The following is an 18,314-nucleotide window of genomic DNA, read 5'->3' on the forward strand; positions in this document are numbered from 1 at the left end:
GGGGATACAGGCCTTAGTTCTTTTACTGGACGCAGAGAAAGCTTTTGATTTGGTGGTTTGGGACACTCTTTTCTTTATTTTAAGGAAATTTGCGATTTCACAACATATTATTATTTTAATTCAGAAACTACACGGGTGCTAGAGCAAATATAATTATAAATAAATCATCTATAGGCTCAATAGCAGTACAACGCGGGATCAGGCAAGGCTGCCCCTTGTCACCTATTCTTTTTGCTTTTTTTATTGAACCACTAGCTATTGCCATCAGGAATTGTCTCCAGATCACGCCACCAGTTACTGCCATGGACAAGATCAAACTCTACGCAGATGATATCATGTTACTAATCAAACCTGATCTTACATCACAGACACATCTCCTCAAAATTTTTGAAGAGTTCAAAACCCTGGGAGGTTACCGTATTAATAAAAAAAAACGAAATATTAGTTTGTGGGGGGGCAGACCCAGTCCTCCATAAAGCTCTACAAGGCTGTATCAATTCAAAACCGAAAATATATGTGGGGATCCTGTTCTCTCCTAATATCCTAGACTTATATACATTACATTTTGTTCCATTAATTAAAAAAGTTCAATCAATGTTTGCCCGCTGGAACCCTTTACCGTTATCTATCCTTAGCCGCACTGCTTTAATTAAAATGTTGATTCTTCGACTTTTTAATTCCTTATTTTCTTCAATTCCAGTTTATTTACCAGGCTCTTTTTTTTCGAAAATAGAATCTGTTTTTTAAATTTATTTGGGCAAAAAAAACACCTAGAATAGACTTGCAAACTTTGACAGCAGAAACGGAATATGGAGGTCTTTCTTTACAGAATTTGAAAGATTACTATTACGCATATTTTGTGCAGTATCTAGAAAGATTCAAAAATATAAACCCAGGTACCGGGTTTTTCATAATTTTTTTTAAAATTTAATATGCTTAGAAATTCAAATTCCATCCCCTTTGCTTGTACCGAAATTACCCAAATTTGTTCGTTATAAGACTTTAAATTGGTGCTTTAAACGGCACGATGCTATGCATAAGAGATATTCGCTTCCCCGTATCCATTTAACAACTCCCTTAATTGGTGCTATTTCTTTTTTAAGGATTAAGATCGATCCACTTGTTATAGAAAACTGGGGGCAGGCAGGGTTTAAAACATTATCTGATTTCTTAAGGAATGGGACCTGGTTATCTGTCAATGATATGATATATCGGATTTCGGGAAATTTTTGGTTAATCGGATCCTATACTAATTTAATATATCCTACATTAATGCAATTAGACCCCAGTATTATTACTAATAATTCCTCTCCATTAGCATCAGATCTTTTTGTCAACAATCAGATGAAGAAACCCGGGGCATGGAAACAGTGCCTTGCACAGAGTAGGGAGAATGAATTGGCCTCTAAAGCTATCCGTAAATGGGATAAACAGTAAAATCAAGTACTATCAACTGAAATATGGAAAACTATTAATCAATTTAATTTCTGTGTTCTGCGTGGCGCAAATTGGCGTCAAATGCTTTATTTCAGCAAATGGCTATTATACCGTACACCAGTAATCATTGCTAAAATGTATAATAATGTATCTGCCAATTGTTTCAGACATTGCAATTGCGTGCAGGCCAATTGGTCTCATATTATAGCGTATTGTCCAAAGATTAATTCTTTTTGGGAAGACATTTTTGTTTTTCTAAACTTTTTATATGTTGTCAATTCCATGCAATGCAAAAATGCTTTTATTTGGATATGATCCTGAATGCACATTTCCAAAATATTTGACAAAATTGATCTATATCATAATGGCCGTTGCTAGATCTTTATTGTTACAGAACTGGCGTTCAACAAAAGTTCCGACGCTTTCTGAATGTGAACAATTATATGCTAAAAGAGTTGGTAGTATAAAAAAATTCGATCAGATTTGGGGTTGCTATTTTGAGTAAATTGTTATTTATAGGGATTTTAAAATGAATGTAATTATAAGTGTTTGTGGAATTTTTACTTTGTGATATATATACTGTATAATACTAAATACAACTTCAATAAAAAATGTTTAAAAAAAAAAAGAATCCAGTAGCAACCCTTGCACAATAGTTTCGTCATATAATATTTAATAGAGTTTTGTCAAATATTCACTGATACACATTCTTCATTTTGGATGGAGCAAGGCCCTGTCTGAATGCTGTCTTAGCCACATTGATACCAGTTTAGTGTGACAAGTAGGCACTGTCAGTGCCTGTAACCTTTGAATCCTTGACCAGTCTATGTGAATGAAGTATGTTGTATATTGAAGAATAAAAAGACTATCTTGGAAAAAAAAAAGAAAAAAAAAAAAAGAATCACTGTGGACAAAGATTGTCGGTTTGCCATGGTGTTGGTGACTCTTTTTTTCATTGCGTCCTTTACAGTGCTTATAAGACCTCCGACTACAGGAATATTTTGATTTCAGATTATTCTGCTAAATATTCCTTTATGCCACTGGAGTGAACTGTCCAAAATGTATTAGATTCTCTTTGTTTACTTATCATAATGGAACACTTCTGTGGCTTGTAGAGGGACATACTCAAAATGGTCTTCTCTATGACCTTTTTGCCAGTTAATTGACTGCTTTTGGAGAATCACTGGCTTACGTAAACTAGACTGGAGCTTTGTTCTCTTTGTCATATATATATATGAGAGTATGAGCAAACTATTTAGTGAGCTTAGTGCTGTAGTTTGGTGATTGTGAACCTTCATAGCTCTTCTTTTTTTCCCCCAGACGAAGAACTCCCTGACTACATCATGGTCATGGTGGCCAACAAGAAGACCCAGGAGCAGATGACAGATGATTTGTCACTCTTCCTAGGAAGCAGTACAATCAAATTTACAGTTTGGTACGGTTATTGAATTACAGACGTATAAATGTTTCGCACTTGAAATTTCCTACTTGTAATCAAATTTCTAAAAGGGTAATTGTGTGCTTTGCACAGTAGAAATTGTTCGTTATTGCAAATTGTGAAGAAAGCGGTTTATTATATGATGTGGTTGCACTACTTCACTGTGTAATAAACTCACAAACTCATCTTGGGTCAAGTTAGGTTTGTTTACAAAACCTTAGCTCAAACCTGGCTGGCTGTTGCTTCGAGCAGTGAGGCATGGAGCAGTGAGTACCAAGTGCAAATCATTTAGAACTACCAAATCAGCTGAATAAGAAAAAACACAACACAAAAAAATTCCAACATTAATTTATAAAAATAGCTCTTATTTATATGAATTTGTAAATACCAAAATAAATTAAATCCACCAGAGGGTTCCTGAAATATAAATTTTTAAGCAAATAATAAACCACTGCTTTTTATTCAAATCAAAAACAAGCATTGGCATCTACTGTGTTTGTGGTTACTTGGAAAACGTTTTAAAGTTGTGACGACTACTCCAGCAGGGACCAAGTCCCAGGGACAAATGAGACTTGGCAGGACAGTTACCCTGCAGTTTAATCAGTCTCCAGTCCAGTTCCAGGCTCTGTGGGCGAACCACCATAGACATCAATGGATTGGTCCTGATACAAGGATTCCAGGATGCGGAAGGATGCTGTGGAAGCTGATCTGGCAAAGGACGGGGGGATCATCCTGGGGCCATCCCTAGCTCCACAAACCCAGTGAGGCCATTTTTGGCACAGGGGTTGATGTGCCTCAGTGTCTCCTTGAAGCCCAGCCAAAAAACAGTTGTCACTTGTTTGCTGGTCTCTGGTTACAGCAAAACCAGCGGTTCGCTTTAGCTGAGGATAGTGTTTGTTGTGTATGACCAAACTACACTCTTATGACTCTCCCTAGTCCAGCAGACTTGGGTGCAACTTTTTTTTAAAATTTATTAATTTTTTTATAACATTTTATTGAAATAAGGAGAGCAGAATCAATCATTCAATAGCATTGTAGTACGTAGCAGAATCAAAACAATGAGCATTATACAATAAAACGTAGCGTATCAGTGATTATTTCGATGTAGAGGTCCAGCCCTATCCATGGCCATGTCAGCTGTAGGGGAACTACAAAGCTCACCTCTATAGCTTTTCCAACGCCCCCACTTCTTGTCCCATTTTTTGGAACAGCCCCTGAGTTTATACACGGTCTTCTCAGCGAGCATAGATCTATCCATTTCAGCCAACCATCCAACCAACAGTGGCCGTTGAGAGACGCCCCAATGCATCGCTACTGCGCATTTAATAAGCAGATATCTCAGAGCCACCCACTGGATTGGGTGCAACTTTTGAGGATTAAGACTTTGTCTCCCAGGCTGCATTTCAACCAGTCAGTGGCGGTCAGTCAACAAGGCAGGCTTCTTAAGCTTTTGTGGCCCTGTAGCTGTAACAGTCGTAACAGGAAATCAGCTAAAAGACTACTGAGGTCACTTCTTTTTGGGGCTTGGGGATAGCTTTTCGACCAGAGCACTGCAGGCACAGACCGCTCTTTATTAGACCAAGGTTCAGCAGGTTCAGTCCAGTCTTTGGTGCAGCCTCTCTTCACCGGGTCCAGGTAACAGCAGAGCAGTCTTTCTTTGGTCCTTTCTCCAGTGCAGCCGTGATCTGAGGTCTGGGTGGCAGGGGTGCCACCTTAATGCCCAGAACTTGCCCTTGGGCTGGTCGAGGGGGGGGGGAGGGTGCAGTGACTACTAGACCATGGGCTATCTGCCTCCACCTGCCTGATGACACCTTCCTGTTAAGTGTGGCATCAAGCTGTCCAAGAAAGCACTATTCTGTCCACTCTGTTTGGCTGACCCCCCCCCCCCTCTCTGTGTGTGGAGCTCAGTAGCCCATCTTACAGATGTGGCTACCTAAGGGTTACACTCCTATGGAGAACTGGTTTGGCAACTGTTTTCCCCTCTCTGTACCGAAGTCAACCCTCTACCACAACAAAAGAGCAGCCCCTCTCGTGTGTGTCCACCATACACCTTTCAAGCGCTGCTTCCCCTTTGAAGCTTGCCTTTTGAGCTCACACCTTATTTGGCCTTCCTTCCAGGAAGAGATAACACCGCTTTCAACAACATGTCCTTTGTGTTAATTCCTGAAAGTCATTCACACCTCTCCCCAGGATGGCAGAAAGCTGTCTTATGTCCAAAACCATAAACTGTCACTGGAAAACGTGGACAACAAAGTGGCGACATTCTAAAGTTGTCATTTATTAAAAAGTCAGATTAAATTCGAAAGTCGGGTTAAAGTTAACGATTCATTTGATACCATGAAATAACAACTTTAGTAGTCCCATTCCGAAGTTAGAACTGCTGAGTTTTCAGAGTGTAACTCCGTGCTCGTCAATGGGGCTACGAGCCCTTCCGCAGTAAACAAGACAATGCAGGGTTTGTACTCTAAGGACATGTAAAGTTAAGAAAACACATGTCCAACTTTTTAATATAATCACCCTGCCTTTAGGGCTCAATTGGCTTGCCTTACAGGTGGCTTATAAATATTTAAAAGGAGGGTTTGGGCTTTGCAATTCTTTCAATAGCAAAGTTGAGTTAGCAGGCAAAAACTGCTCTGCCAGCCAGCGGTGGTGGGCTGGGAGTCATACTTTGTTTCGTCTCACTTGTGGTGGCACAGTAGGTGCTGCAGTCCACAAGAGGCAGTTTAACTTACAGACCCTCGGTACCCCTGGTGCCATATATTTGCACTAGGGGTAAATCCAATTGTGGGTGAACCAATCGGTCATATGTATCCTTTAAGGGTCAGAGCACTGGCACTGAGGTCTGGTTAGCAGACCCCAGTGTACCTTCAGAGTCGAAAAAGAGCAGCATCAGTCCAAAACATTTGGTGATCATGAAAAAGTGGCCTTTCCTTATACATACAAAGTATTTTACACAGAAAAGGACATTTTGATTTCTTTGTCACATTTTATTTTACATGCTACTTTATTATGAGTGAGTCTGGTAAATGGAAGGGCACAACCTTAACACTAGAGAGGTTAAGGAGTTCTTATTGTTTGTAATTGCCATCAGTTAGCATTTGCTTGTTTATGCAAACATTATTTTTAAATGAATAATTATCAAAAGAAACTGTGATTTTACTAAAACCCATCTAATTGTCTTACCCCAATCCCGGCCAGAACCCGACACACAGAAACCTGCAAATCACAGAATGATGTATTTCGATGAAGCACTATGAGTGTCTAAAGCCAAAAAAATAAATCTATTTCTGTCAAAGGATATACCATGCAGGTTTGCGATTGTGCAACCTTGATTTGTAAGAGGGGTTAATGAGAGAGTCGATTGTTAAAAACACAAAAATGGAAAAATACAAGTGTTTCGCCCCAACAACTAGTTAGATGCTCTGTGGTTCTCTGGGCTCTGGTTTTAGATGAATAAATGAACTATTTTTTTGTCCTTTGCTTTTTATTCACAACTGTATGTTTGTTTTAATTTCACATTGTGTAACAGGTTCAAGTTTATTGATGGTATGCAGCAGCACTGTGGCTAAAGTAACCAGAATTCACACATGCATTAATGTCTCTCGGCAGACGAGCTGGATATTTTCAGATCTGATGTTGGAGAAGACATTTTGCTTTTACTAAAATGATATATATATAGTATAGTTAAAGGAGATTTAGGCCAGCCCTCTTCATCAGTTGATTTGTTGTCATTCACCTTTTTCTTCTGCTCCCTACATGTTCATATTGCTCATATTAGGCATTGACTAACCAAGGTGACTGAGCGCATTCTGTTCTTTCACATGGATTTTTCACACAAAATAGTTGACATGGATTACTATGGCAATGTGTGAGGAATTTTTATATATATATATTTTCGAATTTAGACATTCTTTTTTTATTGACGAAGGCTTGGCAGCTCCACAAAATATAGTTTTATCAAAACCAAGACAAAACACACATTGACAATGCCATAAGGCTGACGGCAGACACCAGATTTAGTGGCTTTGCCCATGTTTTTTTCATTGGGCCTGCAAATATTTGCTTCCTTTTCGGATACATGCGGCCATATACGTGTTGGCCCAGATGTGGCCAAAAATCCTACATGAAGTTGTAGCAAGATTCTGGAGCTCTTTACAGGAGTCTTGATTTTTTGTTTAAAAAAAATAACCTGTAAAGAAAGATTTGACCTGGCAGATATTGCATGTTGTATTTAATGTAATATTTTTTCATATGTGAACAAGTCACACCAGCCTGTATAGCAGAGTACTTTACCACATAATAGAGTACAACAGCACACAGTGTCATAAACTTAAACAAATAACTGAAAACATAGACATGCAGCATACATAAGTTGAAGATGACACAATAAACTAGTCCACTTTGTGCATTTCACATTCCTTAAACACGTGCATGGCTATTCGTACAATGCATGAACATATCAATATTAACGCCTGGGCAGCTGATTTTAAAAAATCACTATGTTTTTAGAGTATTGAGTTGACCCCTGAAACCATTTAAAGGGTGTTGTGTTCTTCATTCTAGTTGCTTGACATCGCTCTGACTCACAGATCTCATGCATTGCTTCCTGCTTCCAAATTATTCTATGCAGCTGCATTCTTTAGTGATCTGCACACTGTATATCTGCCACTTGCAGAAGGAAACAAGGCTTTTCCCTGTTTGTCTCCAATTGGGGCGCTGAATTTGGAAGTAATTAAAACAGCACAGATTATTTGTCCTGGCAAATCTTTTGAGCTCTGAACCACAGATTCTATGGTCACTCAGTGCATTGATTGCCGGTAACAAGAGGGAGAATTAATGTATTTTGTTTTCTGTTTTCTAGGCTACATGGAGTGCTAGAAAAACTTCGATCAGCCACTTCTGGTGAGTCGAAGAGGGCAGGGACAATAACCCTGCTTGACTGTAAAGCGGCGAATCCATATGTGATGCTTTCTTATGTTCTTGAACCATGCACAAGGTTTTGTAAAGCCAGTCTTGTCTCATTTGTACTTAGAACCCAATCCCTTACTCCTTTTTTTCTTAACTCTCATTTATGTATTTATTTATCTTACATAACATAAACTCCAGCCAATTGAGTCCAAGCAGTGTACATTGTATAATGAAAAAAGTAAGGCAATCATGTGGCGTCATTCAACTAGGATTGCCATAAAAGGACCAAAGTAGTTAGTGTTGAGGTAGGGTTGATGTAAAATACAAAGAACGAAGGACTCATTAGACAGTGGGTGATTAAAGGTTGTGAGGATGCATTAACAAATGCATGGAGAGTCAATGTATATAAACATCTAATAACTGATGTAGGACATGGAGATGGTCAATGATGTAAGTCAGTGTTTTTATTAACTTGTAGTGGGAAATACACAGAGTAAAATTCAGTAGGAACTGTTAAAGGCACTCCAGTTTTGCAAAACCTCTGCACTTGGAACAGCAGTCATTTGTTCTCTAGAACTCCTGCCTTTATTTAACTTGTACAATGCCTCCCCTTTATTTGATCAACTAATGCCAAGTGGCAACAGTCCACAAAACAGACTTAGATTGATCTCCTCAGTTCCAAGTGACATAAGCTTGAAAATAGAGAGAGAATGGAGCAAAAAAGGTTCAGAGAACAAATAGGGAAGTAGAGCGCACTTCTTGGCATTGTAGAAATTACTTTTAGGATCAATTCATAAGCAGAAATTCTGCAGCCAACAAGCAGGAGGGTGAACCTCTCTCAGAAATTGAACAAGAACTGCTCATGCCGCAGTCCTGCACAGAGGACTAGTTCTGCATTCATGGGGCCGGGAGGTAGTTTGGCCCATCATGAGCTTTGACTTTCTTGTGCGGTGGTTGCTACAATAAAATCAAAAAAATATCTGCTGCTTTCCCATGAAACGAATTTGTGCCAAACGACTAGTTGCCTTTTAAAAAATATGTGTGTTCTCATATTAAATTGTTCTCAGCCCTGAAGAGTCACAGGCATTGACCTGTTGACGAAACATGTGGCGGCTGGCATTGTTTTCCTCATGAACATCTTCACATAAACAACCCTTAAGAAAACCACCAGTGTCGACTGTATCATATTTCCAACATTGTATCAACTGTTGAATGTAAACGTGTGCCCAGGATATGTTCATGTTTGTTTGGCGATGGGCTTTTAGCTCTTCCCTCATTCAGGGGTTTTGGGTCTTCCCCTGATCTGACGGCACCACAAGCTTTTGTTCTCCATTTCAGTTAGTTCCCTGTAAGGTTACCTGCCTGAGCGCCACTCACCTGCTACCCCAAAACCCTGTGCAGAATCCATTATTTCATTACTCGGGTCCAGCAGCCACTGCAGAACCATACTCCTAGATATCCAACCCCAGTCCTGGTATGGATAGAGACGAAATCGAATCAGATTTATTTGAGAATCTAGAAAAAGGAACCCCCACAGCGGGGTCCTCAACAAGTGGAAACCCTCAACGTAAAGAGGGTCTCAAAGAGAAATTCATCAAACTTGAAAGGTTGAAGAACACGGAGAACTCCCGGTGGTGGGATAGCCCCACCCTTAAACAATACCGTAGAATAAATAGAGTACCAAGGGGTCTTCGTTCGCAAATCTTTCCCACTTTTGACGATCTGTTAGGAAAGTGGGAAGAAGCTCTCACGGTAAACTCGAATACACTCATTCACATTTTGATTGAAAACGCAGAAAGAAAAGTAACCAAATTACAAGCAGAGATCGCACAACTTGAACTTGAACTAGAGATCTGGGAACTTGATCTTACAGAGGCTACCGAAAAAAAACTACAAACTCCTAAACGAGATACTGAGTAAACACCAGAACGAAATAAAGGACAGGAAAAGCAGACAGTTAGCAGGTCGCGTTTTTACATTCGCGGGAAAATAGGACCAACTGGTAAAAAACACCAACAAACCTGAGTTGGTTGACACACCCTCCAGCTCCTCCTCACTCAACACGTACCCAGTGACAGTGAATCCGAACCAGAGAGGGGCGCCACTGGTTCAAATTTTTTACGCGAGGTCCAAACAATAAGACACGAAAACAGATCGCAGCAGAGGCAGGGCATACAAGAAAGAAGACCCATAGAGGTAAAAGAGCAGGCAAAAGAAGAGTACAAGAAGAAATTGAGATCTGGGGACATGAGGAAGTAGAAAACCACCCAAAAGAAGTTCAGGTAGTCAATCTTTCCTCTAAACCACTGACTCAAGATATGGTCTCTCTCCTCAGCAAAGGTCTCAATTTTAATCCACATTAAATAGGAGACGTCTACAGAACCAAAATAGACCTTTTGAAATTCATTCGGGCCTCAAGCTCAGAAAACATTTTGCAGACATACCCGAGAAAGATACCAACCCCAGGGACCCTGAGAGAACCCCACCCACTCTCCAGAGCATATTAAGGCAACCCATCTACTCATGACACTCAGTGATATGGACGACCATCCGTACACAATAGAGCAACTCATGCATGAGCTTGAAATTGAAACTGACATGTCCATTCCTAGTGGTCTCAAAATAAAATCAAAATGGACCCGACCCACCCAGGTGGTAACCCAGTAGATACCTTTTACAATCTAGTCTTAGCTGACCTAGACAGACACGAAATGAAACTAGACAAACACAAGCATAGGAACAAGGACAACCTCACAAGAAATGAACGCATAGCCCTTGAAACTTTGACCTCTGATTAAGACATTATCATAAGGGAGGCCGATAAAGGCGGCAATGTCGTCGTAATGAACCTATCAGACTATCACCATGAAATCATTTCACAACTTAATGACTCTACCTGCTACATGCCTCTAGAAAGCAATCCCACGAGCAATCTCGATAGTTTTTTTTTTTTTTGGGAAAACCTTTATTGGTACTTCAACCAGTTACAAATATGGGCCTACAACCACCAGAGCCGGCCGCTAATCAGTTTCATCACAGCAAGTCAGTTAGGACACGACTCGGCAGCCCGTGAAGGGAATGTACCACAAATTCAATTAAAACTGGCTATTAAGCATACCATGCGAATGACAGGATTCTAAAGGCTCCATTTTACAATATAAAAATAGAAGGATCAGGTGCCATACAATACCACAGAGTCGCATAAAGGGCGGGCAAAATAGTAGGGTTTCCACAGTTAGATCGATCTCGTTTAAGACAGTGGCGCTAAGGCATACAATTCAGGATAAACAAGCATACAATCACAGTTCGCACTAGTTAAGCGCCCGCCCCATGATACTGAAATACCGTGAAAAGTATAGGCACAGATAAGAAAAATCGATAATTGACAGAAGAGTGGACCCACTACGCTGACCCGAAAAAGGAAGAAGCAAAAGAAAAGGCAAAAGGAAGGATACAAAAGAGAAAAAAGGCCATAGAAACAATAAAGGCAAAACAAAAATTCCCTTCCCCCAACCCCCCACCCTGCACCCCTGCAGATGACCACGGCCTACCCCCCTAGCAGCGTGCCTGTCGCCCCAAATAACTGAAACCCGAAATATAGGAAGAACAAAGAGAAATAAAGAAGAACTAAACCCCTACACTAAAAGTAGAAATGGAAGAGGGCTTTATCGTATGGATTCCCGGTCTCTCCCCACCGCCTAAGCAAAGAATCCCCCACAAAGCTGACACAATCGAGCAGAATACAATAGAAAATTACAGCGGAGGAAACTATAAACCCCGCCCGGTCTCCGTTAACCTAGTAAAGCAATCCCGTTACCGATGAAACCATAGTGTGAAACCCAAAACAACAGTCTCAGCCTTGGCCCCGTCGATCAAATTTGCAGATTCACTCCGATAAGTAGAGCCCCATCGTCAAATTGTCAAAATATACACAGAAGTTGCCGAAATATAGTCTGTTAGATGGAGAAAGGATGGCAAATCCCAAAGTAGATGGCCGGGTCCAACGATGCCCCTCCCCGACTCCGAGGCCAGACACTGTCCCATCCGCCATCTTGATGGACCAGCTGGGAAGGGGGAGCGACACAATCCAACACAGTTCACAGTTCCGACCAAAAGTTTCCAGAGTGGGAACAGCAGTTAAATGTTCCGCTGGTTGCGAAACCAAAGATTCCGACCATATAGTTGATACGCAAATCTCAGCATGTTCGATCAGTTCCACTTCTGTAGGGGCAGGCACAGCTCCATGTACCGGGTCTGAATGCACCGCTGGGGTGTCTGTCGAGAGTTGAGCTGGCCGCCGGGTCCCGGGCAACGAGTCCGGGTCCGGTCCCGATCTTCTAATTCCATCCACTGCCGACATCAGATTCCAGACCTGGGCCTCCATAGTCACCTGAAGTGCCTCGAGGGCTGCCAGCACTAACCGCAATGACGGGCCGCACTTAGCCCGCTCCGCCGGGTTTCGCATAACATCAGGCATAGTGATTCCTTCGGAGAGTTGCCCCCCCCGGGGGAAGATTAGTAGGAGCAGGAATGAACCGCGAGGGACAGATCGTCAACATGCGTTCGTGCGCGCCAAGTCTCCAACCCAAAGGCACCGGCGATGCAAACGCTAGGCCTCCGGGTCAGGGACCCCCGCCACACCACCTCGGGCGTCACTCGTCTCCTCACCTTCGATACGAGACCAGGCAGCAGATCGGCAGCAAAGCAATCCAAAAGATGTCGAAAGTTCCATGGACCGGACCCTGCCGCCCTCACCGGTCCGCTGTTGTTCAACTAGGACCCGGCTGGACCAGCACTCGAGACCCCGGCTTCCAGACTGGGTTAGGCCACAAGTCAAACCTCAACATTACTCCACTCCACAATGTCGGAAAAGTCTCGGGATTGCTCCATCAGACTGCAGATTAGTTCATAGACACGGATATGGGGCGGAATATCAGGATAGATGACAGGATCTTCGAGCGAAAGACGGAGGTCAGCGGAGCCAGGAGACTACGCGGCCATCTTGCTTGCTGTCGTAGCTCCCCCCCCCCCCCCAATCTCAATAGTCTTATCAACACACACCTCAGAGAGTGGCACACCTCAGGCCTTTTAGATGACGATGAAGTCCTGTACTTAAGAGTAGACAAACCTTTCGCACCATGGCTATGCACACTCTCCAAGACAAACAAGCAGGCCAACTTCCCACCTGGCAGGCCCATTGTGTCGGGCATAGGTGGACCTACAGAAAGATTGGCAGAATATGTGGACCTCTTCCTCAACCCCATGGTCAAAAAACTCCCTTCATATATCCAAGACACCAAGCACATTCTCAGCATCCTTAGCGACCTACAATGGCAACCTGGCATGATCTTGGCAACGCTCGATGTGGTATCACTGTACACTTCAAACAATCCCGACACTGGCCTAGAAGCCGTAACCAGGTATTTGGAGATGAGACCCACCTCCCAATGGCAACACACTAATATGCTCATAGCCACGATGAACATCATTCTCCAGAACAATTGTTTCATGTATGACAAAAAATGGTATAGGCAAATAAAAGGGGTGGCCATGGGCTCTAAGTTCTCTCCCTCTTTCGCTAACCTGTACATGGGCACCCTCGACGTAACATGGATCTGGAGCGAAAAAGGTGCACTTTGGACTAACTCCATAGTGTACTGGAGTCGCTACATCGACAATTGCCTGCTCCTGTGGTCAGGCTCACAGGGAGAACTAGACAATTTCTGCGAACACCTTAACTCAAACGACATGGACATGAGGTTTACCTGCTCTCAGAGCACATCCAAGATCACATTCCATGATCTTGAACTCTATGTCAAAAACAATACTCTCCAAAGCAAGCTATATCGCAAAGATACGGCCTGCAATGCAATCCTCCGTGCAGACAGCTCACACCCAGCACACCATTTAGAGTCTATTCCCTATGGCGAACTGATAAGAGCACGCAGAAACTGTAGTGACAATACAGATTTTCTAAAATGCATATCGGACATGGAAGAGACATTCTCCAAACGAGGATACAAACCTAATGTCATCAACAAAGCTATTTCCAGAATAAAAAAAGCATGAGAGACCTGACACATTAAAACCAAAGAACCACAAACCACCCACCAACCCACAAACTAGGTTGATCATAGACTACAATGAAATGAGTGTAGTTATCAGAAAGAGCCTCACAAAACACTGGCACATCCTACGAGCAGACCAATTGCTCTGTGAAAACATCCCCACCAGACCACTCATTACATACAGACTGGGGAGGACTCTCAGAAACAGACTTAGTCCCACTGTGCCCCATACCTAGCACCACAACGTGGCTCACACCAAGGGTTTCCACAAGTGAGGAAATTGTGGGATTTACAAATGGGCAAGAAATGGAGTCTAAGAATTTGAGGGTTATAATGACAGGCAGCATGAGATTAATGTGAACATTAATTGTAACACCAAATTTGTGGTGCACATTCTACAATGCACATGCCAGAGCCAATATGTTGGCAGTACCATCAGGACTGTAAAAGAACGCATCAGCGAACACGCCAGAACCATCCACCAACAGGATGCCAGATATCCTATGGCTCTACACATAGCCTCAAGTCCCTCACAAGGCTCTCACAGAAGCTTCTCCTTCTTTGGAATTGATGTCGCCCAACCCAACATAAGGGGAGGCGAACTGAGGCTCAGACAACTGGAAGCAACATGGATCATGCGCCTTCACATCGTACAACACGGCCAGAACACCGACCATGAATTATATTACTTCCTAGGCAGATAGACTATACTTCTACTCACCGCAGCATCCTCGCTACATTGGGTTCATCCCGTTGGAATCCCCTTTTGAAACTAGTGTTGACATAATGGGTCCCCCCTCCTGTTTTTCCCATTTTTTATCTAATGTACTTGTCCCTTTTTCCATGCCCTCATCTGCTCTTCCACCATCTACCACTTAATAACATCTGTATGACTAAAATTCTGATGTTTTTTTATTTTCGTATTAATTACTGTACCACAATTATGTATTTATTTACACCCTATTTTGAAGCTTTATGCACTTTGATTACTTGATCGCCGAAAAGAGGCTTCTGTAAAAACATATCATGTTTTGCCATGTGTTCCATCAATTGTAATATGTTCTAAGCAATGCATCACTGCCACCTAATTATTGTGTGACTATTAGCCGTTGACGAAGAACACTGTTCGTCTTTGCATTAAGTTGTCTCTCCCCGATTAACTGTACCTACATGCTCTTCTTATCACAACCGAATGTATTGCACGGCATAGAGATGCCACTTTCAAATATTGGTCCTACATATTGTTACATAACTGAATGACAGGATTTGTGAAACACTAGTAAACCACTCTTTCTACTTCTTTCCTATCGCACCCCTTATCTTGTTTAACTGTCTTTTCTTTCGTTACTACACTTCCGGTGCACCCCCTTCGGTTAGGGTAGTTAGCGGTCTAGTTTTCTCCCGAATTTGGTGTCTTAAACCCACTTCCGGCCATAACTCGCTCTCCGATTCACTCCTTCGGCGAGACGAGCAACGGCTGGATCCTGCACGTTCAGTTACTGTTCATCAACGACATACGTGGTGCGGAAGCCATTTTTATAGATTCCGGCATAGTTCTTCACAGATTCCATACCCCTATCCATGTTTTACTCCACAGGCTCTGCACTCTTACGGACGTACCCACCCGTTTGTTCCCATTTACCACCTGACGGCCACACCACAGCTGTCTCGACACCCGCACACTGGGTTAGAATTATCACTGGTCCTTCGGTGAGTTTCCATTCGCATACGGTACTTTATGTTTTCCGCAGGTGTTACAGCGTTTTTTCTAACAATGTGCTCTATCTTAAGACGAGAACCCCCTTTACTCACCCCCTCCTTCTCTCTTCTTTTCACGCTTAGATACCGCTTCAACGCAATTTAAGTTGATGTAGATACAGTGTGTTGACACGATTACCCAAGCATGATTCTGCTACCCCGTACTTAGTAGCCACACTTCACTCGACTCTCTTGCTGCCTTTCTTTCTTCTCTTCGCTCTTCCAGTAATTTCTGTACCACTGTAGCTATTTATATCAGCATCAGTGGCGCTTTGTATTTACCTGTTATAGTGATGCATGGCACATTGTGTGGATTTCCCGTTAACGATACTAGGCAACAACAGACAGCCAATTTACAGCAAGCCAACAACATTCAATTTATTAGTGGCTGATTCGGACCTTTGCATAATACCTTAGCATCTGTTTTTATTTAAATTCAAAATTTCCCAAAAGTTTTCCACTGTTTCTGCACTCGTGTTCGGACAAATACACTTATTCACAGGAATAATTTGCTATTCTGAGACCATTTTGTGACCATTCGCCGCATATTGTGTTTTTATGTATAATTCCGACTCGTTGGTTCTTCTTATTCCTTGAGAGGCACTACCAAATGTATGTTCTCCAAGTGAATCACGCTTTCGATCTCTGTCGAACAGTCAAAACCACCACATTCCTTGAGAACTACTACACTTGTATGCGTTCCAAGCGAATTGTGCCACTTTTCTGTTATGTCCTTCCTTTTGACCCTGCCAATTAAGAAGGGCAGGTTACTTTTGGGCCTGGTTCCTCTATGTATGTATCATTATATTTATATATATATATATATATATATTTTTTTTTTTTTTTCCTCTACTATTTCATTTGTAAGGTCTCTACCAGGGTTTTCACGCTAAGATTGGTGTTACAATAGTCACCCCACTTAAGTCACTTCATGTATTACCATTTGAAGTTGTGCCAAACGACTAGTTGCCTTTTAAAAAATGTGTGTTTTCTCATATTACATTGTTCCCAGCCCTGAAGAGTCACAGGCATTGACCTGTTGACGAAACATGTGGCGGCTGGCGTTGTTTTCCTCATGGACATCTTCACATAAACAACCCTTAAGAAAGTCACCGGTGTAGACGGTATCATATTTCCAACATTGTATCAACTGTTGAATGTAAACGTGTGCCCAGGATATGTTCATGTTTGTTTGGCGATGGGCTTTTAGCTCTTCCCTCATTCAGGGGTTTTGGGTCTTCCCCTGACCTGGCGGCACCACAAGCTTTTGTTCTCCATTTCAGTTAGCTTCCTGTAAGGTCACCTGCCTGAGCGCCACTCACCTGCTACCCAAAACCCTGTGCAGAATCTAATTTGTGGTATAAGGTTGAGTGAACCATTCCAGGTTGCTAACGTTACCAGTCTGGAAGCCGACATCAGCAAAGATTTAAAAATACATTTCTTGGTTTTGGTATATGTTCTATTGAAAATGTGGATGGGGGACTTATACTCTGTGGTCGATATTGACCATGCTTGAGTTGCTGGTTAAAGAAGCTAGTTTATATCCAGCGTCAGCCAAAATGATAACTTATTCAATTGCTAGGAATATCCTGTGGTTATTAGATGTGAATATATTTTCCTCATATGTTTGTCCGTGTAGGACCCTTCATTTGACCTGGACTTTTGGCTGGTATGATGCATAGAAGGGTTTCATCTTTAGTTTCCTCTGGAGTAGACCCTATGTCTGTCACAGCCATGCTTTGTAGTCTTCGACAACTTTCAGATAGCATGCTATCATTCTGAACAGTGACGGGAGAAGTTGATTACACCACTGTTGATAGGGAGGAATATTGCAACATTAAAATATTCAGTACATTATGCCTTGTGTGGGTGATGATATTAAAGATATGAAAAACAATATCCATGGATGACAGATTGAGAAGAATCTGAAGTGGGCAATAGTGTAACAGGGATGAAGTGGAAGGTGAAGAGTACCATTTTTTGTTAAAGAGGAGGAGGAAACGGAGACTTGTCGAGAATGCTCAAGGAAGTATGGGCGACTTTGTCTTCATTCTCTTCCGCAGCCCTCTCTCTCTCTCTCTGATGGCAGTCCCTCCTGCTTCTTCTATCCATCAAATAAGCAGTGTGTGCTTTGAGTCACATTGTTCTGTTACAAGGAATGATGGAGAGATTCAACGATCTTTATAGAATCTGGAACTGCAAGATTTTAAAGTTTGAGTGAGATTTCTTGCTAAAGTGTTGAAGTTCAGGCCTAGAACTCTTTATCCCGGGTTGGAAAAGACCAATTGTCCCCAGCTTGACCCTCTGTTGTGGGATTGTCTGCTTCAGTTTTTGTATAAGTTGGCTCCTTAGAACTTGGGTGTCAGGGATCAGAACAGTTATTCAATTTCCATTGACGGTAGCAACAGAATGCGTGCTCACTTTACCTCCAAACCTGCCCTTTGCCTTCACCCACCCTCTTCTGTTATGCCAACAGCTTGCAAAATCCTAATGGCTATAATTACTTACAGCAGGCTTAGCAGCCTACGACTGGAGGTATAGGTGTGAGACATTAGTTTAAAATGAAAAATTTGAAAAATCCATTGTTTGTTTCTCTGTAATAGCATGTGTCTCAACAGGATATATCCTACATCGATGCATGAATACATTTTATGTCTGTGAAATAATGCAAATTGTTGGAATGTAACAAAGCTATGATTTTATAA

General features: G+C 41.9%; 1 protein-coding gene across 2 annotated transcripts in view; it reads left to right on the plus strand.

The window, feature by feature from the left end:
* ZC3H14 (zinc finger CCCH-type containing 14) overlaps positions 1 to 18,314 on the plus strand; it is a 355,429-nt gene that overhangs the window by 68,189 nt on the left and 268,926 nt on the right. For both annotated transcript variants that reach the window (XM_086937625.1, XM_086937624.1), the window contains exons 3-4: positions 2,758 to 2,872; positions 7,737 to 7,777. In XM_086937625.1, coding sequence (XP_086793751.1) covers positions 2,758 to 2,872; positions 7,737 to 7,777 — 156 coding nt within the window. The remainder of the gene's footprint in view (positions 1 to 2,757; positions 2,873 to 7,736; positions 7,778 to 18,314) is intronic.

This window comes from Lissotriton vulgaris, chromosome 9, assembly GCF_964263255.1.
Source record: "Lissotriton vulgaris chromosome 9, aLisVul1.2, whole genome shotgun sequence".
In the NCBI taxonomy this organism is placed as follows: domain Eukaryota; kingdom Metazoa; phylum Chordata; class Amphibia; order Caudata; family Salamandridae; genus Lissotriton; species Lissotriton vulgaris.